Source organism: Crocodylus siamensis, chromosome 3, assembly GCF_052110815.1.
Source record: "Crocodylus siamensis isolate JL-2025a chromosome 3, ASM5211081v1, whole genome shotgun sequence".
Taxonomy (NCBI): Eukaryota; Metazoa; Chordata; order Crocodylia; family Crocodylidae; genus Crocodylus; species Crocodylus siamensis.
The window spans coordinates 208,060,424-208,086,185 of NC_143397.1; the positions used below are offsets into that span (position 1 = coordinate 208,060,424).

The 25,762-nt window shown below is 40.4% G+C and overlaps 1 protein-coding gene across 5 annotated transcripts in view; it reads right to left on the reverse strand.

The window, feature by feature from the left end:
- PAG1 (phosphoprotein membrane anchor with glycosphingolipid microdomains 1) overlaps nucleotides 1-25,762 on the reverse strand; it is a 182,241-nt gene that overhangs the window by 70,467 nt on the left and 86,012 nt on the right. For all 5 annotated transcript variants that reach the window (XM_090040237.1, XM_090040236.1, XM_090040234.1 and 2 more), the window contains one exon: nucleotides 8,593-8,652. In XM_090040237.1, coding sequence (XP_089896363.1) covers nucleotides 8,593-8,621 — 29 coding nt within the window. In that variant the 5' untranslated portion in view covers nucleotides 8,622-8,652. The remainder of the gene's footprint in view (nucleotides 1-8,592; nucleotides 8,653-25,762) is intronic.

The window sequence follows — 25,762 nt, forward strand, 5'->3', positions numbered from 1 at the left end:
TTGGAAAGGTTATGGAATTTAATTGAGGCCTGTGTCTTCATTACTTTAGCAGGTTTGAATCAAGCGACCTAGGCCAGACATTCAACAAGCCTGAGGCAGAATAGATCAAACCCACGTGAATTTCTGTAAGCAGCGTAGGTTAGTTTGGGAGCAAATACAAACACGCATTTGCCCTTTGGTGGTGGGGGCAAGCAGGCCCCTGAAGCTTGGGAGTGCTCTTGCACCCCACAGACCCCACGGGCTCCCTGGGCTGCCAAACAATGCCAGACACAACCAAGTGGCCAGGCCACCCCTGGGTCCACGTGGCTTGATTGGCTCTTGGGGCCATGTGGCAGAAGCCTCCATTCCACCTCCACTCCCTGTTGCCTGGCTGCAACTGATAGCTCGCTGCAGGCAGGAGGTAGGGCTGGGGACAGAGCTTTGCAGTTTTGGGTCTGTGAGAGCCCAGGAGCAGGGCTCACTGGGTACTCAGCTGGAGCAGCTAAGAGTGGGGCAAGTGCTGGCAATACTCCCTGTGAGGGAGGCTAGTGGGGGGCCACAAAAGTGCCTGGGATGCAGACAGTGACCTAACATGAATCAATAGGGGATCTAGAACAGAAGTTTGATGCACCAAGTGAACTTAAATTGATTGCGTGTACATTGATCCAGATCTATCTTAGCATAGGCTCCACCATTTTTAAACCAGTCTGTGTGCACTGAACTTCTGTTGTGTTATGGGTACAGATTGGTTTCTGGGCACTTACCACTGTCTGTACCTGGCCCTAGAGTAGAGTATTCTGGCAGGATTCTCATTCTCTGTTGAAGTCCCCAGGCATTCACAGACATTTCTATAGACCTCTATTGGTTTTAGTGTCTACAGGCCTTTCTATGAAATGGAGAGACCTTAGTTGCTACCTAACATGTGTTGTGCAGGTGGACTGAACCTCATCAAAACTACAAAAGCATTCCATCCTGGCACAATCCTAGTGTAGATACAGTTTATAGTGTCGAGTGAAATAAGTTATGCCAGCTAAAGTACTTGTTAGTACAACTAGGGCTTTAGACAACATAGAAACATCATAAAAATGAATATCACTCCCTTAACCCACATTCATTACTGAAAAAAATTATAGGATAGACCTAGTCATACTCTGTCCCTACTAACTAGAGCTACCGTGAAGGGTTTCACAACCCTATTCTCCAGCCCCTTGGAGATGTCACATGCAACTTTGGGATCTACAAGCCAGGAGCTTATATATGAAGTATTTCCCCAGAGAACTCTACCATCCACCAAAGCTTACCTGTCGCAAAGACAGTCATTATGGGGTGATTAGGATTTGAACTGAAAGTCTCTGAAGTCATCAGTTTGATTACTATTTGGCTTCAGTAGGTTTCTCATTAACCAAGAAGCCTATTTCTCATGCCTGCTCCCTTTCTCTTCGTCCTAGCTAATCTTTCCTTTGGGTATATATTGCCCCACTGCATAGCCCAGCCTATGCTGCTTTCTTGAGTCTAAAGTCCCCAAAAGATCACTTACATTAGCTTCTCCCAATTCAAATAAAATAGGCTTTTGTTATGTTTTTTTTGCTATGCAAAGTGTTAGAGCAGTTCAGAAGTTCATTTCAAAATTGACCTGGAAATAATTCATGCATGATATTTATTCACTCATGATTAGTTTTATAGTGAATTAAAATGAAAAGCTTCATGTATAAACACCCAGTCACAGCCTACCATGCTAATCAGAGCTGCATTAAATCTATGCTATTAAATGTGTAATTAATAATTAATTGTTTTAATGGAACTTGACTCTGATGGAAGGCAAATGTAAATACCAACTGAAATATTCCAAATGCTCCAACGCAAGTGAGCTGTTCTAAATAAATAACAAGTTCCTGATCCCAACATCTTTCAGTAGGGGCCAGATGGTTTTCAGGGAGTATGGCTCTACGATAAACTTACTCTGAGATTCACATAACAGCTCTCTTTCCCCCATATAGAAAACGGGTACAATACTAACCTAGTTCACAGGAGAAATTAAGTAGATAAATGGGCACTGTATTTTGAAAATGGAAACCGGTTATTCTTAGATAAGCTCAGCAGCCAGGTGGAACAAACACCAGCATCCTAGAGGAGAGAATGACTGTCCCTCCCAAAACAACTCTACTATCTGCCTACAGTACCTTGAGTAAGGTGGCAGTTCTCCAAGACCTCTGCAAAGGAATAGGTGAAATAGGATGTTCAACAGAAGTGTTTGTACAGTAATTGAAGTAGGCTTATAAATAGGTATTAAAAGATACTGAAATAATATATTCAATTGAAGAAGATGGTCCACTGATGTAATGTTTACTCTAAACAGGTTTCAAGCCAAGGAAAATGGATTAAGACACATAAATGGTGTTCTACATGCTTTACTTGGTGAAACTTTCCACTGAGACCTTAAAATAGGAAGCTCCATCTGCACAGTAAAGAACTGATAGTTCATTTTGTAATAAGTGGCGGTTCCTTGAGGGAAACTGCTGTAAAGTGCTACGTATACAATGGCTGCTCCTCTGAGCTCAAAAGGCTCACAGAGGTTCAAAGGGTGGAGTACTGTCTGTACGATTTACATTTACAAAGTGCTTTGGGATGGGAGATACTATGTAAATGTAAAATATTTCACTATATTCTTCTTAATTGGGACACACTAAAATAGAGTTGCTTTATAGAAATAACTTCTAGGAAACTAATTTAGTCCCATGATAGTGAAGGTCCTTAACTGATTGACTAGGACAGTCTTAGCATATATACTACTTAATAAGAATAAATTTATCCAGTGACGGATAGGTATTGGTGTTTAGTCAGGAGTTACGTAGGTTTGGAATTCTAAGATATCTTATATAGCAGCCACCAAAAGAAGAGTAAAAGGTATGTTTTGTTGAAAATTGTATTGATATTGGAGGAACTCCACACCAGCTCAATCCTTCCTAATCAATAGGTCTGAAAAGTTGGATCACACTGAAGTGACAACAGAAGTAGTTTTAGAATGAATTGATAAATTAAATACTAGTAAGTCACTAGGAATGAATGGCATTCATCCAAGAGCTCTGAAGGAACTCAGAGGTGAAACTGAACTGCTGGCAACAGTACATAACCTATCATTACAAATGGCCTCTGACAGAGGACTGGCAGGGTGTCAACATAATGCCCATCTTCAAAAAAGGCTCCAGAGGTGATGGAAGGAATTCCGAAGTGGGGCCCACAGGAATCTGTGCTGGGTCCAGTTTTGTTCAACATTATCACCAACAACCTGGAAATAGGGGTGCACAGTGAAATCTCTCAATGTTTCACATAATGCTAAATTATTCTGGGTAGTCAAGTCCCAAGCTGGTGGAGAGGAGCTACAGAAAGATTGCACCAAGCTAAATAAATGGGCAGAAAAATGGCAGAAGAATGCAAATGTCAAAAGTGCAAGGTAACATGCACAGGGAAAAATAACCTCAACTATACGTACGCAATGCTAGGTTCTGAACTAGCTGAGAAAAGACACCTTAACATCAGCTAAATGTGCAGTGGCAACCAAAAAAAGCCAAAATGATGGACATCATTAAGAACGGGACTGAAAACAAAATGGAGAACATCATCATGCCACAGTATGTCCACAACAATGGTATGTCCACATCTTGAATAATGTGTTCAGTTCTGGTCTCCAAAGCTCAGAAAGAATATAGTAGAATTAGAAATGGTACAGAGAAGGGTAAGTGTGATGAACATGGGTATCATATCCCCTCTTCAGCCTTTCAGAAAAGACTATAAAAGGTGAGTACTCTTCAGTTTGGAAAGGATAAGGCTGAGGGGACATATGATAGAGGTATATAAAAAACATAAAGCATGTGGACAGAGTAAATAGGGAACTGTTAATCACTAAGTTCAAGAAAACTAGAACTATGGGGCACTCACTGAAATTAGCAGGAGACACATTTAACACTAACAAGAAAAAGTACTTTTTTACACAGTGCATAGGTAACTTTTGAAATGCATTACCACAGGAGATAATAGAGGCAGACATTATAGTGAAGTTCAATATGTAGTGGATGAATTTATGAATGATAGAGCTATTAAGAGCTATTAAACAGAATAGTTAGGGATGTATCCTTTGGCACCTCTTAAACAAATAATGGTGGATGATGAGGAGGATAATGAATAGGGGATCACTCTAGATATACCCTATTCAAAGCTTTCCTTCTAAACCATCCACTCCTGCCACTGTCAGAAACAGGATACTGAGTTAGAAGGACCACTGTCTGACTTAGAATTCCACTATGCATAATCTCAAGTAAAACACAGTGGGTGCATCTACACTTGCAATTAATGCAATGCAATAAACTCTGGAGCAGTTTGAGCCAAAGTAAACTACTCCTGGGCACAGCATCTATACCTGCACCTGGGATAGTAGAGAGCACAGGGGGTCATCCCTGGGCTCCAGGTGGCAGTGAAGAGCAGTGGAAGGGCTGGCTGGGGACATGAGGGTGCTGAAAGTGTGCAGACTGGCCCCTGGCTCGCTGGGTTTAACAGGCTCAGTTTATGCCTGTGTACAGTGCCTACATGTGCATTTAATCATAGTAAATTACCCTGGAATAAGATGGTACTATCCCTGACAGTACTAACTTACATCAGCATAAATTAGTTTACTGTGGCCTAATACTGCTGCACATGTAGATTGCGATGCTTTACTTCGCAACTCCGCAGGAAAGTGCAGGTGTAGTCATGGCCAGTGAGGCTTAGTCAATGGCCAGATGGAATCATATGGGATTAATCCCCCTGCTTCAAAAAGAAAATTTGATATCAAATGTGTTAACACAATATTAAAAGGTTGAGAAATCAGGCATTTGAAATTCAGGAATGGAAGGATAATGCTGTAAAGTTCAGCCTTAGCACTTGTCCCCTCATGGTTATAACGTAGAATGTAGCCTACTGCAGCCAATTTGTCAGTTAATGATATAGAAAATACAAAGTGTAATTTCTGCCCTATATGACTTATAGTCTTCAAGACTTAGGTTGTATACCATGTTCAATTTGGCTTCAAACACAAGACAAATGTGAAGAAAATAATTTTTGCAGTATTTCAAACCACCCTATAGGTTTGAGTGGATCCAACAGGTTTGAATTAGAAAAAAGTCTATTGCTGCATCTAAATATTCATAACTTAAGAGCTCCTGAGACATTTTTCTTTAAGATTAGCCTCATTTTACACTTGTCATTGATCTTTTAAATTCTAATTTATCCTGAAAACTGGAGGCCTGTAAAAAAAGTTCCTCTACATATTATACTTAAATATTATATGCACTGACAACTATAGTCTAAGAATGATAAGAAAATGCCACATTTTAAAAGCATACATACAAGGCTGAAGAGTTAATAATGAGCTCTCCCATCTTTTTTCATGCTTTTCTCAATTCTAACTTCTCATTAAGCTATCTTCTCCTGAGAAAGGACCCTCCAGATTTAGCACTGCAAATGTATTCTAAAAGGATCTCTAAAAGTAATTACTTAGCAGACTGAGTGAAAACAAGGATGGCTGGGATAGCAGCCTCTCTCTCACACGTACATGTTCCCAGATCAGATGGGGAAATACTATATACAATATTTATTAGACAAGTTTTTGGGACTGATGCCAACTTCCCTCCTTTCTCTGACTGAAATGCACTACACTGTCACAGATAATAACTTTGAGGCTGATCTTAAAATTCTTTAAAAGGTGGGGCAATGGGATTATTCTTCCACTTTACCATAAATAGAAAAGCCTCTTTTTTTTCATCCGTCCAACCTTATTTCTCAATTTGCAGGCCCTATTCGAAATTAACTTTGAAGACCAGGGTTACAGAAGTTACCCGCGCAATCCTTTTATCTCATTCCCCATCTCCATGACATCTATAGTGTCACTCCAGAGATTTTTTAAATTGCTATTGAAGCACTTTCCTTTCCATAGCATCAAAATTCCCCATTTCCTACCAATTTTCTGAAACCAAATCGTTCCACTGCCTTTTAAAAGAGCATTGCTGCACATTCAATCCAATAAATTGATCTGATAATGTCCCTTTTACTTTTCTACAAATAGTATTAGCTATGTTTACTGAGTATAAAAGTGTAGTAGAAATGTCTAAGCAGCTACAGACCCTGAGGGGAAAAAATAATTTAATTTCTCTTCTCTAAACTAATCCATACTTTTCTATAACAGATTATGCCACAATATGGGAAGCATAGAACATTTGCATTAGCTATATTTCAGGAAATAATTACAAGAAGGTACCATATAACAGACCTGATTAATTAGAAATGACACGCAGAAGACAAGTCTACATGTGCATTATGGTGCTTTTTCTAACATGCATTGAATTTAGGCACCATCACATTGGAGGCACTATACACGAGCAGAGGCAGCTCTGACATGCTGTCATCCCAGTGTGTCAGAGCAGACTCAATTAACTGAGTTTGTTGGAGCGTGGCAATTACTGTGCTCCAGCAGGTCTCCTGTGTCTCATGCATCAGGGTCCCCATGCTTCAAAATGGCAGTGGGGGCACTTTATCTAAAGCTTACTGAATGAGCTTTAGATAAAGCACCCCCGCCACCATTTTGAGCATGGGGATGCTGATACATAAGATGCTTCAGGCACTTTAATTACAGTGAATCTCAGAGCCGTTTTAATTAAAGCATGCCCCTCCCCACAGCCCCAGAGCACATGTATGAATGCCCAGAGGTACTAAAGAAATACGCATTAGGTTGCCTTAATCTGCAGTAATGAATGCACACAGTTTTTAAGTGACACTTAATGCTCAGTAGTCTATTTTACTGCACATTTGCGTAATTGCAGTTTTTTGCACGAAGCTTTAATGCACATTAAAATAGACTACTGCACATTAAAGCACATGTGTAGACATGCCTATGTAGGGATATCAGTGTAAGAGTGGATATCTTTCATAGCAATTCATCCACTTGTACCCTAACTTATAAGTGGTAACTTGTTTGTGTGGCCACATTCCAAGTATAGGTTTCTTTAACTTTTTTAAACAATTCTGATCTACAAAAAAGGGTCTTGATTTTTCTGATATGGAAAAAAAACACCATTTTATTCCATCTTTTATTCCCTTACAATGATTCCTTCAGCCTGTGTCCCTAACCTCTGCAGAATGATGCTCACTAGCTGCATCTCCACAAGATGCTGACTGCATGGTAGCATCGTGTGACAACAAACATGACACAACGTTACTGCACAGTAGTATCAGGCTATTGTGCAATCAGCATCACAAAAAATATGCACGTGGATGCTACTGAGGAGTAACTCGGGTTACTGCAGTCAGTGTCTCGTGTAAGTGCAGCCACAATTTCCCACAGACAACCTTGACCCTTTTCAACTGTTAACTCAAGTCATTTGCTTTGCATTCTGCAACAATTTATAATTGACTTCTGTGACTGGATCCATGCATGCTCGCTGTGGTGCTAGGAGAGAAAGGGTCAAAATGTGACATCTTCCAGGTCAGCATGGGAAGATGTAGTTAACAGACATTAAGCAGGAGCCTCCTGTCACAATTCAGACAAGTTCCCTTGAAGAAAAGATGTGTTTTTTCTGTATTCTCTTCTCTCTTGAGAGCTTCTGAAGGAGCTCTACAGGCAAGGTGAAGCAAAGCCCTAAGCAAGTGGGTGTTCAAAATCTGCTGGATGAAAATGGATTTCTCTAAAGAACTCCAGGTTTCTGGTATAGTTTCAAGGTAATATCTTTTGGTCTCTTCATGCATCTGAAGAGGGAATGCAGCAGGAACACCTAGCATTCATATTTAGGCTTAGTCTACCTTGGGAATACAGGAATATGTACCATGTTAGTAAACTGAGCTGCCAGCCTGTTTCGACTTACAAGACATTAAACATGACTTTGTACTTTGTGTTTACAGGATCATACTTAACTATGACAGATAGTTTCAGTTAAGAAAAAGCTATTCTTTCACTTAAAGCAAAATTGAGTTTGATCAGGTTGGTTAAAATGTGTTTGCAACACATGTAAACAATGCATTCCCTGATTATATACAAGACCCGAGTTGTGCTGCTTCTCCAACAAAATGAAACTATTTGACATTTTATTATCCCAAGCAGAATAAAGCATGTCTTGAAGACCTCCACATCATACAGAGTCAAAGTTCAAGGTTTCAAATAAATTTCTCAATAGTCCACTTGCTGGTTTAGTCAGAGATGATCCTGTCTGGAGCAGGGGGCTGGACTAGATGGCCAGTTAGGGCTAGAAGGGACCTCCAGCCCTATTTTCCAATGACCCTAAAACATGGCATACATCTCCTCTATGAGTAAAAATGGAAGCTATTTAAGGCCAGTAGGAAAAACATGTATGTATGTTTATACTGCTAGACATTTCAACATCATTTTAAAAAAGCGATACAAACCCACAAGTAAGTTAATCATATAACTGTTAGGCCATGGTGATAAAATGACAGTATATGCAATTTGAATGAAAAAAAGCTTTAAATCGATCTCAGTTAAATTCTTGTATGGAAATTCAGTAGTAGTATAAAATTAGGAAGTACAACAAATAAAAAAGGAAAATCAGACTTTTTGTGGGGTATTTTACTTACCTGGCAGCAGTGTCCTCCCAGCTTGTCATGCAAAGTCTTTTCCAAAGCAAAGCTTGTGTGCTGAAAAATGAAGTAATAACTTAGAAACCATTAAAAACATTTTGCCTGATCCTATGTAAATTATAAGCTAAGATGCATCTTTTTGTTTATAAATTCCCATCAGATAGGTCAAAGCTAAATGTGCAAGCAAAAAACATTCCACTTTAAGTCTACCCTGCCTGCTTTCTCTCATATGCTTTATAGGAAGTAGCTTATCTACATTAGTATATACAAAAAGAAAGCTCATTCATTAAATACCAAATTAAATAAAATTATGCAGATGAGCCATTTTAGTGTGCACATACCCCATACACTTTATTACTGGAATGAACAGAATCTGTGTAATTGCTTGACAAATTAAGCAATATGATTAACAGATGCAAATCCAAAGCCAGAGCAATGTGAAAGTTGGGCCTTGCGGAAAAGCAAAGGCAGAAATTTCACAGGTTCAGAACAAGTGTCCTATTTTGATTTAATGTAAATCGATATGTGTCTACCCAACTTAAACCAAATCAGTGCATTCGATTCCAAAATGAACATGCTCATACACAGACTTTGACTGAAGTAAAGGTGAGGATTTAAACCAATCTAATCATTACAGTTCTTTTTTAGTTTTTACTGTAGACAAACTATAACCTTAAACTTCCCTGCTTGTGGGTTCCTAATGCTATCCTCACATTAAAAAAAGCACAAACCTTTCATTCATTGTAATCTTATTTAGGGTCTACAATTCTCCTTCATTTGAAGCCAGTTTAATTTTATCTTTTGTATTTAAGAAGTAGCTTCAGGTTTGCTTTTTTGGCATAATTTTGAGGGCACAGAAGGGGACTTGGAAGGCTGAGTGCTTGGAATTTGGTAGGAAGGCCAAAAGTTTTATCTTGCCTGCTGATGTTCTACAGATGGCTCAGTTAAAACACTCATGAACGGCTGGGTATGGAGCCTAGCACCATCCACCCACATTCCAAGCACCAGTCCTGCTTCATGGACTGATGCAGAGAAAAAAAATCAAGTATCGCTAGCCTTGTTCTTGTCTAGGTAGTTCTGAAAGGATTTATGTATCAAGAAAAGACCAGGTCCCTGTGCTGAAGTCAGTCTGTCTTCAGGTACAACAACTAGTACTATCATCTCCATTTCCCAGGGACAAGATTTTCTTCGTATTTCCCGATTTGCCTACCCAGTTTGTTGTTGGTCTGCTTGCAGTTCCTGCTGTTTGGCTGGTTAGCTAGCAGTTACTGTTTTTGGCAGCCTGTTGTCCAGTGTGATAGGCAACCGCTGCTGTTGTCATAAGCAGCCTGTTGTCAGTGATTCACATACAAAGCAATGTGTTTGCTACTCAGAACAGTTGTTCCCTGAAGATTAAAACAGAACAGGATCCCAAAGTAGTGTGTGCCCACCGGGACTGGCACATACTACCAGGCACACAGATGGCACTAACAATGTCTTCCTGAATGAAAACATCCAGGTATGCAACAGTGGGTAATGCCATACATGGCGTGAAATGAAGAAGCTATCTCACGAGCCCCAATATGGCAAGGAGGAGTCTTTCCTCATTTCTAGCTTTTGTTTAAAAAGAAAATAAAGTTAAACACAAATTTCAGAAGCCACTTGTGATTCCAGGTATCTTTTCAGCGCTGAGAGCCCCCCCTCTGAAAGTGCATTATGCACTTACTTAAGGTACCCGAGATTGCCAGGCCCTAATTTTTGCCATATTGTTCATACTATATTCATTAATTAAATTGATCAAATATATTTAACTAACACAGCAGAAATGTTTTCCATAATAGACTTAGAGCTACAATATTCTCAGGGTATGACAACACCAAAAACAACCACAAGACCTGCTGCTGCTTAGACAGTATAGAAGGAGAAAAATAAAATAGTAGAAACAGTACAAAAAAATTTCACTGGTAAGATCACAGGAGAAATATAGTTGTATTACAACATACAAATCTGCTTACCACAGTTTGTAGTCTAGTAATAACAAAATGCCAAAAGAAATATTGCTCAATAAACACAAGATGTTTTTTCTTTCTGCTGTGCTATGTGGAACAAATGTTAATTTTTCACCACAGTGTAGAATGTTTTATACAACAGGGATTACCCAAGAGTTAAAGAACTGGTAATGTGCAGAGGTATTTATCCTGTCTAGTGGCTGTATGTTAATGCATCTATACAAGCAAAATCCAAGCAACGTCGCATATATACAGTAGCTACTGGCTGAAAAATGAAGACTAAAACAAACTAAATGTTCTCTTCTTCCTCTGTTGGGAGCACATGCCGATTTTCTCGTTAATGGTAATAGGATCTACACGCATATAAAGGGGAACAGACAAACTTAAATAACTCTAAGATGAAGAAAGACTACTAATGCTCATTCTAAACTGCTTATTCCTCTAAAGAATGCTGAACTCCTATTTTGTTCCTATTGTGTGCATTTTTAGTTAATCACTGATTAACAGCAGTAAGTAATGTGTTACCATATGAGTGAAAATATTACCTTCAATTAAAAAGGTTTCTCTCCCCAGGAACACATTTCTATTCTATAGAAGGCACCATGAAAATCTATTAACAGCACATTATAAAACTCCTTCTTGTAGTTCTTGGAATTTTGAAATTCTTGTCCGCTCTGCTATTTTCTGATTCCGTATGCACAGCACAGATCTCTACCTTATTTGGCTGCCAAGCCTATTACAGTGAGCAAACAATGCCTTCTCTGTCAGAACAGAGAATGAATAGTATCACAAAGAGACTCCTCTAATCTACAGCCATGTACATTTTACTTCTCTTTAGAATAGTCTAACTAGGATGAGAATGGATGGGAAAACACTGATGAATTTTAAAAAAATCTTTATTAACTAAAAAAAAAAAAAAGAAGGAAAAAATGTGCATATTTTACACAAAACCTTACCTTTACAGATTAAATGAAACACTAAACAGCAGGATGTCTCTCCCTTGTGGTTCACACTTTTTTTTATCAGAGGTGTGAACATCTGAAATAGGGGAGGAGTTATTTGATATACAATTAACGGCTTGAAGCAACCGTTTCTATCCGTTAAAAATCAAATTTGAGAAGAGAAATCTGACAGTCATGACCCAGCAATGGGTATTAGAATTCTATCTGCTACTTATTGTGTTTTGAAACTGAATTACGCCCCTCTCCTTTGATTTCTGGAACAGAACATCATGCTCCGAAAGTCAGAAATCACAAGTCTAGCTCTTCACTTTTTCCATACACCATCACCATTTTATTTTTCCAAGAAGGCAAAAGCGTTGATGATCTTCCCAAACAAGTATTTTATGAGACTTTCTGCCAACAATGAACGCCATTCTTAGCAGATGTTTACAGGTGTTAAGATGCAGAGAGGAGGAAGGCAGGTTACTGAATTTAATACCCAGTTCCTAGCACAGCTTTGGCAATAAATGATATAAGCCAGCAGCCTCTTTCTAAAGCAGATGTGTGGATTTTTCCTTATGTTATGAAGGGATGTGGTATATGCTGGGACTTATTTTGTATGATTTCAGTTTGTTCTCTTATCTATTGAAAGCAAAAATCAAGCACTGAACCTTCACATGCCTTAAAACTAATAATGTAAAAAAAACCTGCATTCACCAAACCCGTATGCTTAAAGTTAATGTAAATGTAAATAAAGTTTGGAGGGCTTACAGACTCGGCCACAGTGTAGACTTTGCTACAGAATGCTTCTAAATTGTGAAGATCAAGTGAAATAACAGAGACTGACATTGCAGATCCACTGATGTCAGTGGCAAAACTCCCCCTAGTTTCAATCAGGCTACAATTATAAATAATGCATTCCTGAGGCAGCCTGAGAGGTTGTGTATTTTTAAGATATATGGGAAACTTTAAAGCTTATTTAACTTGAATATTTTTATATACTGAAAGCAACTTTAGAAGAAGAAGGAGAAGATAATGCTGCTGCTTCATACATCCGATTTCTAGTAACAACCTGCTGGGGCCATACAGCCGTGGAATGGAACAATTCTGGACTCATTCCAGTTCCCTGACTAATTATGGCAACATTACCATAATTCCCTGTACAATTAGTATTAATTGGCACTTGCTGGCAGTCTCATAGCAGCCCTCTCTCACATCCCCAATAGGTCCTATCAGGTCAGTTTGAGTATCTTTGGCGAGGGAATGTGGAACACTTGTGTAGCCAGTGTCCAAGCAATACCTACTCATTTCTACTTAGCAACTTTAACACATTTGGGAATTTTACCACTACTTTAAAAATTGCTTAAAATGTTGAATGGCTACAAATATTTAGACAACTAACAATCAAGCCTTGTATCTGAATTTGTGTGGCATGGTGGCAAAGGCATCTCACTCTGGATCCAGGTCTTTCCCAACCCTAAAGAAAGGAACGTTGTGCCCCAAATCTTGTCTGATATCTCTCCCATCTATAGAATTGTTCAGTATTTCAAACAAGTCTGGCTTCCTGCACCAAAGGCTGCCCCTACTCAACCTGGTTTGAAGTGGATACCTGGTCATTCTGGCTGGGGAGTGAAAGGCACTCAGATACGATGATAACCCAGGTCCATTCCAGTTTGTGCCACTGGCTACTTAAACTGACACACTCCAACCACTCTAGCCTGACATGTTCCAACCACAGCTAGGCGTAGACAGACCTTGGACCTTTTGATCTTGCAACTGAATTCAGGACATCAGGAAGGGAAATTTCCAGAATGATTTTTAAAACAACAATTACTATTGTAATACTTGGTACATTTGGAATCCTTTGCATTAGGCCAAATTCTAACATTCTTACTCAGGAAACTGGAATATTCAGTGGGAACATTCATGGAAACTGAGTAAGAGCCACAAAAGTGCTTATCATTCATTGTACACATATTTATTTGAAGGAAGAATAAGAAAGAACAGTCCCAAATGACCAGCCGTCTTTATAATTTATATTTCTAATCCTGCTTTAAAGATAGTTTTTAAATTTACCTGGAAGGAAATAAGAGAGAAACAAAAGAGGCTTCTCCTTGCCACATCTATAAAAATCTCGAAGAGATACTGCATCTGCTAGCACAGTGATGTTCAAATCTCGCCGGAGGCTACAGAGCAGCACCACAGAACAGTGACATTATTACCTTTACACACAAATGCTGCAAGCTGTGCCTTGATTTAGGAAACAAATATATCATTAGGAATTAGGAAATTAGAAATTCGGAAGTAGAAAAAATTAGTATTCAGAATAAGTAAATATAATATTGGTTAAATGTAAGTTATGAATATTCTTTGACGGTAAATCTGACCTATACAAAAATTATTCCAGAGAATAATACACTTCTAGCTTAAAAGAGCACTGCCAAGTGGATGGGCTTCAAATCTGACCCCTCCCCTCCATAAACTTATATAATAGATCTCAAAATGTGTATTTTCAAACAGTTGCTTTGGTGCATATTTCTAAAACCAAAAATGTCTAATTCATTAAGAAACATACACTGTCAGATGTAAGTTGAATCAGTTCAACTCAATTACATGTCAACTCCCATCAAGAATGCTGCACTGTAGACAGTATTCATCATCTCCTCACAATCTGTACTGTACTTTGAAATTTACAGGCTACAGTATTATTTTTCATAACATTTTCTCTTCTTTATTTAACAGCTGAATGGCATCCTAGTATAATGCCTAGAAAATGTCTTGGGTTGAAGGTGTTTTTTCTAAGAATGTCATCATTAAATGGCAGTCATTTCTAACTCAAAAAAAATGGTTCTACCACAAGGCAACAGATGTACTTGTGGATATTTGGAAGAATTTTCTGTGTCATTTCATCTCAACTCTGACATTTTATCTTGCTCTGTCTCATCAGACAGTTATACTCATGTACTTAGAAATCCACATAGTCTATCAGGGCAGAGCCATTTCTTCTGGAAAGTTACTACCTCACAATAGAAATAAAAAGTACAACTTGCACAAATAATAGCTCTCAGAGAGAATTATGGAGCTACTGTTAATACAATTTATTATATTCTTCTTTAAGACCCTTTCTTAGCTGGGTTTGTATGACCCTGTGCATTATATTCTTCTTTAAGACCCTTTCCTAGCTGGGCTTATATGACCCTATGCTATTTTGGTTCTTTTCATGCCTTACTACCTGCTATTTTAGAACCTCCTATTACATATAGAGATCAGACCATTATTTTCTATTTCAGTGAAACTTGCATTAAATTCCAAAAAGGTAGAGGAAATGCTTTTCATGCCCACATTAAGTACAGAACACTGTATTTTGACCTTAGATACATCAATTTAAATCTAAAGTAACTCCATTAACCTCCAATGTGTTTTGATGTGTAACAGTACAACTAAGACCAGAATTATTTTTATGCATGTGCCCTGTACCCGAATGTACACACACACACACACACACAAAGGAATTTCTCAAAGGATGTAGTATACAGGCTTAAGGCAGTCTAGGTGGCAAAAGAACTCTGACACTGAAAGCATGAATGACTATGGAACTACAAAATAAAAAAGCTAAAAAGAATATCTTTCAGCTATATTCATCTTTAAAAATGCCTCAGAGAGTAGAAATAAAGGTGGTTTGTACCATATGACAGAAAGTAATCAAAAGAGTACAATACTACCTCTTCAGAATTGATGGTGCAGTGATTAGAACTTTCAGTAGGCTACTAGTTGGACAGCTGTATTTGATTACCACATTTAAAAAATGTAATATACTTCCCTCCAACAAATACACACACACACACACACATATATATATATATATATATATATATATAGACACATACACACACACTCAAGTAGACAAGTACTCTGTAGAATAAAATGTAAGTTTCAGAATTCCTTCCTGATATGAAATATGATTTAGAACATGCTGAACTTTAGGAAGCAATTGGAACAAATCAAAATAAACCTTTATAAATATCAGACAAGCTTTAAACAAACACCTCTACCCAGCAAAATTAGAAATTACACTTATCAAATGATTCTGTACATTAAGTGTTACATCAAACCTTTAACCAGCCAAACACAGTTGGGGGATAATACGATCTTCTATCTCTGGAGATCTGGGTGCTCATGGAAATGAGTTAAGCAGCAATCTCACTGAACTCTCCTTTCTAAACTTGTATTTCTATCACATAGTCTGGGTACCACTGTACCTTCCTAGTATACTATATGCTTTGTGAGTTACTTTTACTGATAATTGTCAGCAGCCAGGGCCACAAGCTAGCTAAACTGCCATCACTGGCTCTAGTTGCCTGAATTGGCTTGCCAGACTCAGGCAACTAACTACCTCCAGTTGGCTTGAGCTGCTGCTGCTGGGCATGGCTGCCTGCTTTTAAGCAGCAGGCCTTTCAGCACTCAGCCGGCTACCCAGCAGAACAGATGTTTCCCTGGTTAGCCCTGGGCTTCTGACTCCTTGTTCCTAGGGCTCTTGGTGCTGTTGCCTGGTTCCTACTTTCCTGTCCCCCGGTTGTTTGAACCAAGATCAAGTCCAGAGGAAATGCCAGACTCCAGACCTGCTCCTTGTGCTGCTGAACTGCCTTACCACTTCCTTGGCCCCTTGTGACTGACTCCAGACTGTCTATCAGCTCCTAGTTTATGGCTTAGCTAGGTGATTGCCCATGCCATGGTCCCACACAGCAATAGCTGCCTGTTCCAGACCCTCTTGCTGGGAACACTGGTCTGGATCCCTGCCTCCCTTACCACACTGAGGAAAAAAGCTAATGATCGTTCTTCCCACTTGGATTTTACATTAACAAAGTTGGCTGGAAACTAAACATTCGCATCATGTAACAGTGAAAGTACAGCCTCAAGAAAGTCTAAGGTTGCTACTACATCAGAGGCACTAGATAGGTGAAAACATATGTTAACATAATTTAAATTAGTTTTGTATACTACTATAAATTACACTAGGAGGAGGGGAAAAATGGATCTTGGGTAGCTGTATAGAATGAGATAATATTACTGTACTTCACCACAAAGGGTAGGTGTAGGTAGGTTACTTTAAGCTGCATAAACCTAGACCAGGAGAAGTGCGTACAGCAAATTGCCCAGGAGCAGCGCTGTTTGCTGCTGCTGGGAGTGGTATGGGGAGCCCAATGTAAGTAACTTAGGGCAGGGGAGAGAGTGGTAGGATGGGGGGGGCACAAAGGGGGGATGTTGCCTTGTCATGAGGGGAAATTGGGGGGGGGGTGGTACTAAAAAATAGTCCAGTCAGAGTTAGGGTGGGTGGGAATAGCACAGCCCTGAGGTTGGGGTGAGTAACTGGGCTTTTCTAGCCCCAGGGCCGTGTTGTGAACTCATGCAAGTGTTTATGAGATAGGATGCATCTGATCTGGAAGGGGTTAACCCATTCTTGACATTAATTCATCTCCACCTCCTGAGAGGAATTAACTTAGACCATTTTTTTGGCCATATTAAACCCTCTGAACACCTGTATGACTGGGCATTTAGATCAACCTAACTGTGACAAGGTTGATCTAAATGTAATGCCTGTACCTACCTAAGTGGCAGGGAAGCAGGTAAATAGCATGTTAGCCTTCTGCAAATGGCTAGTCTGGGACGTTGTAGACAGATGACAGAGTAGTTTACGTGGTGGAGTTCTGCCCCCGATTCTTTAGCCAGTAATTTTTCACCAGTTTAGGTAAAGTTACCCCAGTTTAAAGGATTGCAATCTACATCAGGAAGTTTGCTGTCAACTTTTTCAAAGTTGTTTGCTGCTTTCTTTTGGGTTTCTTCTGCCCTCTATTGCAGCTTGCTAATTTTTTATTTTTGTTTTTAAATAAAAATTGTGTTACAATTGCCGAATGGAATTTATCTTCATAATCACAAGATGTCTTCTATTTACAGGTTTCAAAGGCCTTCACCCATCAGCCATACTATTTTGAGAGTGCTATACAGCATTTAATTTAATGGGACACAAGTCTTGACAGACTATGGCTTTTTTGTCATTTTCTACTCTTTAATTAAATTTCAAATCAAACCTCTGTCTGGACTCATGACATTCAACTGTGTTTAGATATGGCTTAAAAGATCCATTTTCCCAAATTGTCATGGTTAACCAGGAGGAATTCTGTTGTATTAGTTGGAAATATAGACAAGATTTGATTATCTAAATCAAATTGCTAAGCTATAAAGGCACAAGGGAATCCTATACTTTTTAAAATGTCAAATCTAATTAAAGCGTTCTAGAAATAATATGTCAAGTTACAGAATATTAGTGAACAGAAGGTTTGGAAATGCAGTTGATATCATTGTAATTGGTAAAGTAGCCCCCAAAAAGTATTACCCAGAGATTTAATTTTAAGCATACAAATGTCAAAGAGAGATGAAGACTGACATTCTTCTGTCATTGTTTGACAAGTTGTAACTGTTGGGGAAAAAAGGGAACCCTGGAATTTTGACTTTACCTTTCAGCAGTGTCAGTATTTCATCACCACATAGGGCTGTCCTGCCTCCTGTTTCTAAATGCTGGCTCATCTTTTTTAATCCTGATCCAGACAGATCTGTGTTTAATGTTGTTCCTTTGCTGCAAGGAATGACATGGCTTGCACCATCTCTGGAGAGAGTCTGTTCCAGACCCTGGACAAACACACTGTAAACAACTTTTTTCTTATATCCAGTCTAACTCGGCCTTCCTGGAGTTTATGGCTGTTAGACCTTGTTATGCCTTGGGGAGCTCTGGTGAATAGCTGTTCTTCCAGGCCCTGATGTACCCCTGTTATGTAATTGTAGGCTGCCACCAAGTCCCTGCTGAGCCTTCTTTTCTCCAGACTGAAGAGTCCCAAGTCCCTCAGCCTCTCCTCGTATAGCCTTCCCTCCAGGCCTTGGATCATATGAATGGCTCTCCTCTGGACTATCTCAAGCTTCTCCACATCCTTGCAGAAGTGGGGGGCCCAATATTGGATGCAGTACTCCAGCTGCGGTCTCACCACGGCAGAGTAAAGCGGGATGATGACTCCCCTGGTTTTGCATTGAGAGGCACTGGTGGATCCACGCCAGAGTTTGGTTAGCTTTGCCAGCCACAGCATTTCTACAATCATATATATTTGTTTCTTTATGCTAACTGTTCAGAATGTGCTTAAATCCTGAATCTGAACAAATGCAGGTATGAATAAAGCAGAGAAAGTCTCTTCATGGAACTGATTATTTGGTATTATCTCTGAAATTTGAATATAAGACACAAGTCTGAACTAAATAAATAAGTTCAGACTTCTAAATCAAGAAAAAGACAGTGAATGCACTTAAAGAAAGCATTTCCTCTGGGATCCACATGTCTGATCTCAGTTCTACTATAATGCCTGTAAGAGGATTAAAAACAAAGGGGAAAAAAGCCCAAGAAGTTGATGTAATATGGGAATTTGAGTGAGTACAGTCCCCAGAAGTGACTGAGAAATAAGACACTAAGAAATGGATTTTTCCATATCTCCTGATTTTGTCTCTGAAGATTTAATTACTTTAAAAGAAGTTATTTACTTTAGATCTGTGAGACATCATGCCCCTCTAGGCCACTATATAGAATATCAACAATACTGTATTTACACTAAAAGCTCTGTTATTTGGCATTAGTGGAGAATGGGGTAGAGGGCGTGGTAATCTAAAAATGCCAGTTAGCTGAGACAGGGGTTTTTGGCAGGACCCAGAGCAGGGGGTGGGGGTGGTGGCCACACATGAATGGCAGCAGTGCAGAGTGGTGGGTGGCGGCAGCGGTTGTGTGCAAGCTTCCACACCCCCTGCGTCCTGGCAGCCGGCCAGAAGTTCTGATTAGTAGAGTGTACCGTTTATTAAGATGGTGGTTAACACAGCTTTTACTGTATATGTATCCAAGATGACTTCAAGTTTAAGATGACCCACAAAAATTAGATTCTAGACATAGAAAAAATGTATACATTTGTTATAATTTTCCATGTAAAAAATCTAATTTTTGGAGGGACATCTTAAATTTGCGCCCCCTTCCCCTCAGTGCTGCAGTGAGGTAAGCAGCAGTAGCAGGGCAGGTAGTACAGGGGGCAGGTGGTAGGAGAGTCAAGAGGCCTGACCCATGCTCCTTTGCCCCTAATCACCTACCCCTCTACTACCTACTGCCCCAATGCCTACATGCTCCAACCCCTGCCCTCTTCCTGTTTGCCCCCCCCACACTCCTGCTGGTCTCCACCATGCCTCATTCCCTCTTCCTTCACCCCCACTGCTCCCTCCCTGCTGCCTGTTGCTCACTCCCGTGCCCAGGCCAAGGAGAACATGTGTCTTGGCCCCCCAGCCCTCACCCAGCCATGCAGCAGTAGCAGATCTGACTCAGCTCTGGAGCTGGAGCTGCTGCCACAACTGCCACACAACTAGGCAGGGCTGAACCAGAGCTGTGGAGGGTAACTGGTGATGGGGGGGGAAGCAGGCAGCAGCAAGGGAGCAAAGGCAGTGGAGTGGGAGGGGCGGGGTGGTTGCAGGCAGGCAGCTGCTGGGGCTCTGACTCCAACCTCTGGTCAGGGTTGAAGTCAGAGCCACCAAAGGTGCCTGTCCCCGACTTGTACTCGGTACAGAACACGGGGCTTCCTCCCATCCCCCTCCTTCATGTTAAATGGGGAAAGAAACCTTGTCTTGGATTTGAGTAAATATGACAACAAAAAAACTGAACTGCTACCCTGAACTGCCTGATACTCCCTTTGATGTGATATGGAGAGAGTTAACTCTAACACCAATGTGGAAACCCAACACAAGGGGTGTCAAAGATGGCCTGAAGGCCCATTGGTCTCAGTATGACTCCAAGCACCTTATGTGCTACACATTGATGCTGGTCCCACATGCTGCATGTGATGCAAAGAACTACTCTGGCACGCTCTGTGTGTCACATGCAGGAACAGCTGTGGCACTGCAGGTACTCCACATGGTGCAGGATGCTTGAGCCCTGCACACTGGCTCTGGGGCTGGTCCAAATCAACTGGTCTGGCATGGGCACTGCTTGCAGTAAGCACCCATGCTAGCCCTGCACACTGTGTATAATGTGAACCCCAAATGGGCTTGATGTGTGCTGTGTAAGATTAGACTAGGCATGACCACCACACACAACACAGCAGGCTGAAGCAGGGTACACTCTAGATGCAGTGTCCATACTGCATTAGCTTTGCATGGTGACTCTGAGGCCAAGTCCAGATCAGGCCCACAGACAGGCCCCAGCACACAGGGACAATCTGGCACAGGCATCACATATGGAGTGCAAAGTTGGGGATGGTGCATGCTGCAGGCAGTGCACAAGGCTGGGGCTAGGATGTGCATTACATGAGGTACCTGTGTGCTGTCCCTTTGTACTGACTCCAGACTGCTCCTATATGCTGGCACCAGTGTGTAGGGCTGACCTGTGGATCAGAGCTGGCCCACAGACTGAACCCTGCATCTCTGGGATGAGAAAACTATACACACACTGTTAGGATAGCTTGTCACATTTAACTTTAGTTGCATGTTCTTGAGTGGTGAATTATAGTATTTTTGAACTTTCTTTTATATTCAGCCTTATTTAATGATTGCTTAAGTTTTTGTATAGCCTCATTATTATTTGAACTTTTCTTTTTTCATTTTACTTATGATTATCAGCTAGCCTTGAGCTCGCTTTTACAGAGAGCACAGTGTTATCAGCATAGCCATGTGAACAGGGAGCAGCAGGGCAGGCCCTACAAGGAGAGGCTAAGGGACCTGAACCTGGTCAGCCTCCACAGGAGAAGGCTGAGGGGTGCTCTAGTGGCCTGTTACAAACTAGTCAGAGGGGACCAGCAGGCATTGGGGGAGTCCGTGTTCCTCTGAGCACTACCAGGAGTGACTAGAAATAACGGTCACAAGCTGGCAGAGGGCAGATTCAGACTAGACATCAGGAGGTGCTACTTCACTGTCAGGGCAGCTGATCTGGAACCAAGTTCCAAGAGAAGTGGTGCTGGCTCCTACCCTGGGGGTCATTGAGAGGAGGCTAGATGAACACCTTGCTGAGGTCATTTGATCCCAGTACTCTTTCCTGCCATGGCAGGGGGTTGGACTTGATGATCTGCTCAAGTCCCTTCCAACCCTACTAACTATAAAACTGTGAAACTGTAGGCCTTGTTACTAGCTCAAATGAACTGAACCTGGCATTAACCTGTTGAATCAGAGGGATAAAATGATTGGATGTGTTAATGAAAAGAGATAAGAGGTGACCACTAGGATAGTGTCCAACTGCGGAACTCTTGGATTTCCAGTTTTCGTGGACAGACCAAAGCTGAAGGCCACGGCATGCCCAAATTAAGACAGTGGTAAAAGACAAAATTAAAATGTGTGCATGTGGTAGATTTGTTGGAACAAAGGGGTATGCTGACAGGATAAAATATGAACAGTATGATGATCACAGGGAAACCAATTAACAGTACCCGGAAATGAAGACTCATCAGAGGAGTAAAGTTAAAGAAAAAGCACAAAAGGGGGGGCAACAAGGAAGAGAGGTTTGTGTAATCATCCAACAGTATCTGGATTGAAAAGACAGCTGATACCCACAGATGACCATTTCTACTTTCAGGAACTAATTGGTCACCTTTTCTGTGAAGTGGAGTAACATCTGGGATTGGGTGAGATTAGGCATATTTTTTCTCTCTATGTAGAAACATATATTAATACATTTGTTAATACAATGTGTTAATAAAGTTAGATTTTAGTTCAGCTGAGTTGAATGGTGTGAGGCATATTCCGTGTTCACTCTAGGTTGATTATGCTTTAGTGATCCTTTAGTGCCATGGGGGCATAACAACTCAATGCTTATCTTTAAAGTTTATAAAACTGCAAATCCCACAAGTGGCGGATGAGACCTTGCAGAGGTAGAAGCATAAATAAATTAGGTAACTATATTTTTTCTCTGATTTTTAGGAGCACTTTTTCTAAAAGCAGAAGCTTTTAGATATTTGTATAAACAAAGGTGATGGGAAGAAAAGTGATCCTTTTTGTTGACTTTCTCATATACAGAAGTAATTCAGTGATGATAATGTGAAGGACTAGACTAGTTTAAACAGCAGGTTTTGTATCTTTTTTTACTAGCAGACATCACTGCCTAGAGATAACAAGAACAAATCTGTGATACAGGCTCCTGTACCCACTGAATCTAATTTTAAACTGTTCTTGCAAACCATTACCTTAACCACTAGTGTCAAACTTGGCAGAGAATCTGGAAGGAACTGAGGTAGCCTGTAACATTCCTTATCTTTACTTAATGTAACTACTCTAATAAACCAAACTGCTGAAACAGCTCTGAGCCACTTCCCAGCCTCTGCATAAAAAATGACAGTTTATTGTTAAACAGAGTATAAGCAATTTCAACAATGTTGCCCAGTGCTGGTTTTCACAGCACAATACACTAAAGGTTCCATCCACTTTTCAAAAATCTACAAACATGAAATATTTTCCAAGATTCTTTAATGGCTCTGGGTGACTTTTCTAGAAGCAGCAATTAATGTGGAAAGAGCAAAATTACTTTTTTATATCTGCAAAGACTCTATTTCCGTTCTATAGCTTAGAGAAATTATTTGTACAGGTTATGCCTTGATCACACTGGCTAGCACCTGCCATTAAAAACTGTTACCCAAATTTGCTCTAAAAAATTTAATCGTGTGCAGGAAAGGCCTGAAATTCACAGGACCTACATTGTATCTTTGATAAAACAAAGCCTTGAGGGCTAAAATGAGGATTTTCTCTGGTAATCATCAATTAAGTCTCTGCAGTGGCTACAGCTCAATGCACACAGCCATGCAAAGTCAAATCTATTGAGACAGAGTGCCACAGAGAAGCTTTCATCTATTCAGACTCCCTCATTTCAGTGGATGAACTCTCCAGCTACCTGCTGTTTGTGTGCCATTATCATCTACTATATTCCTTCTGTGATTCACTGAGTAAAAATGGGGTAGGCAAGCCTGAGGGCTGGTTGGTGAGCACACAATCACCTCTGTAGCTGGTGCCTTCAACATTTGGGATTCTTTAGAATTAGGATATGCCTCCTTTAATAGAAGATTAAATAACACAAAGCAAAACACACTACACAAATCTATAGAGACTGGAACATAGGGAAGCATCCTACCTACAGCCTATTTAATCCATTGACTGTGCTTTGCAAATAAACACACTGATCAGTACTGGTAATTTAATATTCTATTCCATTTTATTAATCTGGTACATGCCTGAAAAATGCCAGGTGGATGAAATATAAAATTTTAGAAAGAAATTAGGTAAAATAACACTGGAATTGGCAGTGAGCACATCATTGCCATCACCAGAATGATGTGCAACTACAGACCACCAGCAATAAACATTTGTATGTCTTTGGACAACAGAACACAACCAAATTCCACAGTTCTTCATGGAAAATTACTAGTGGAAATTCCCATTAAATTTATTATGAATCCTGTCTATGGGCCACCACACGTTTTCTCCTACCAGTAACAGAAAATGAAGTCTTTCCTAAAGAATTACCAAACAGTTTATAGAAAAATCTAAGAAAACATCATCAGTTCACCATTCAAAATCCTGAAATAAGTTTATAAAAGAATCTGCACACACACATACATGTACAGACAGAGCCTGGGTTTTTCATAAAGTCTGCCCTTTTCCTCCCATAACTTTGGTCTCAGATACAACAAGGAGGGCAGACAGACAACTGGGATGGTACAGGAAAGCACTAATCTGAATACTAGCAATTGAGCCATGAAGAACTTTAGAAGTCTTATGTCACTTTTGTGCAAGAAGCAAGAAATTAGTTTCTTGCTTCCACAGCACCTCTACACTGAACATGAACAGAAAGGAACAAAAGACAACTGACAGTGTTTATAAAGGCTTTACATATTTTTTTGGCATTAAACATTCACCTCACCAGCTGGTTTTCCTCCCAACCAACAGTTGTTAGTTTATTTCATTACAGTTTTTCTTACTTTTAATTTGCCTCCCTCCCTTCTGAGAGGACTACACTAGCACAGCTGCAAACAGCTGTGAACTTTCCCACAGGGGCTCTAACTGCTGCCTCTGATAAATCCTTGATAGGCCCAGGAAGATGAAGAGAACTTCCCTTCAAGTAAGGTCACTTGCTGGTACTGTGGGAATCCAGGCAGCAAGCTCCCATTAAGTTTACAGTTAGGGTGATGTGCGCACATAACACAATCCAAGCAAAGAAAACATTCCACTTCTAAACCAACTGGGCAGATGAGAAAAACCCTAACCTAATCATGTAAAATTGTTTGCAATACTTTTAAGAAAAGGCTTCCTCCTCCAAAGCATTTAAAAATCCCAAAATTATAAATGGTACTGACTTCCCACCTCCTTTGCTTTTACTTTTGAGTGGACTGATTAGGAATACACCAAATATATCACCTTTCACATTCTTATTCCATTTGTATCACTTTCAGATTTCAAGAATAAAGTTACACATTTTGGCTGTTGGGTTCCTTTCCGTAATTATGTACCAAGCTATACAATTTTGCTGAGTACAGATGTTTGGGGAGGTTAGGGGGAAATTAGATTGGGTTTAAAATGACCATACAATCTAACTTAGTTTGCCCAGGCATGAACCTTGTACTAGATAGGTGGATCTAAGTGCAAACTGTATACAAGTTCAGGATAGTTCAATTGGTCTAAAAATGGCCAACCCAATTTAAGCTAACCCTACATCTGAGGTGGTCTAGACTGGATTGGCCATTTGTAGACCAATCTAATCCTTAAGTTCTGTACAGATCCTGGTGCAGCCCCAGGGCTGGCAAAGCCTAGCCACCTGTCCCAGCCCTGCCCTCCATGCCACACCAGGCTACTTTTAGCCCCCCTGCTTGCCAAACTACCCATCCCACAAACTGCTCCCAGTGTTGGTTTTACTGATGTTCCTCAGTGCCAGGAGCTGAACAAGTAAACTGAAGTGTAGGAGGTACAAGCGTGATTGGGGTGAGGGCAGGGGGTAAGTTGGGGCAGTGGGAGGGGGGGAGAGGTTGTTTTTCTGGGGTTCAGGGAGCTAAAAATAGCCCCTGGTCCCAGGGGTAGGGAAGATACCCTCAAACCCTCCCACAGACCCTGCCTCTCCCTCCAATCCCTTCCACAGGTCTCACCTACCCTCCCGATCCCTTCCATGAACACTACCTGCCTTCTCCCTGATCCTTCCACAGA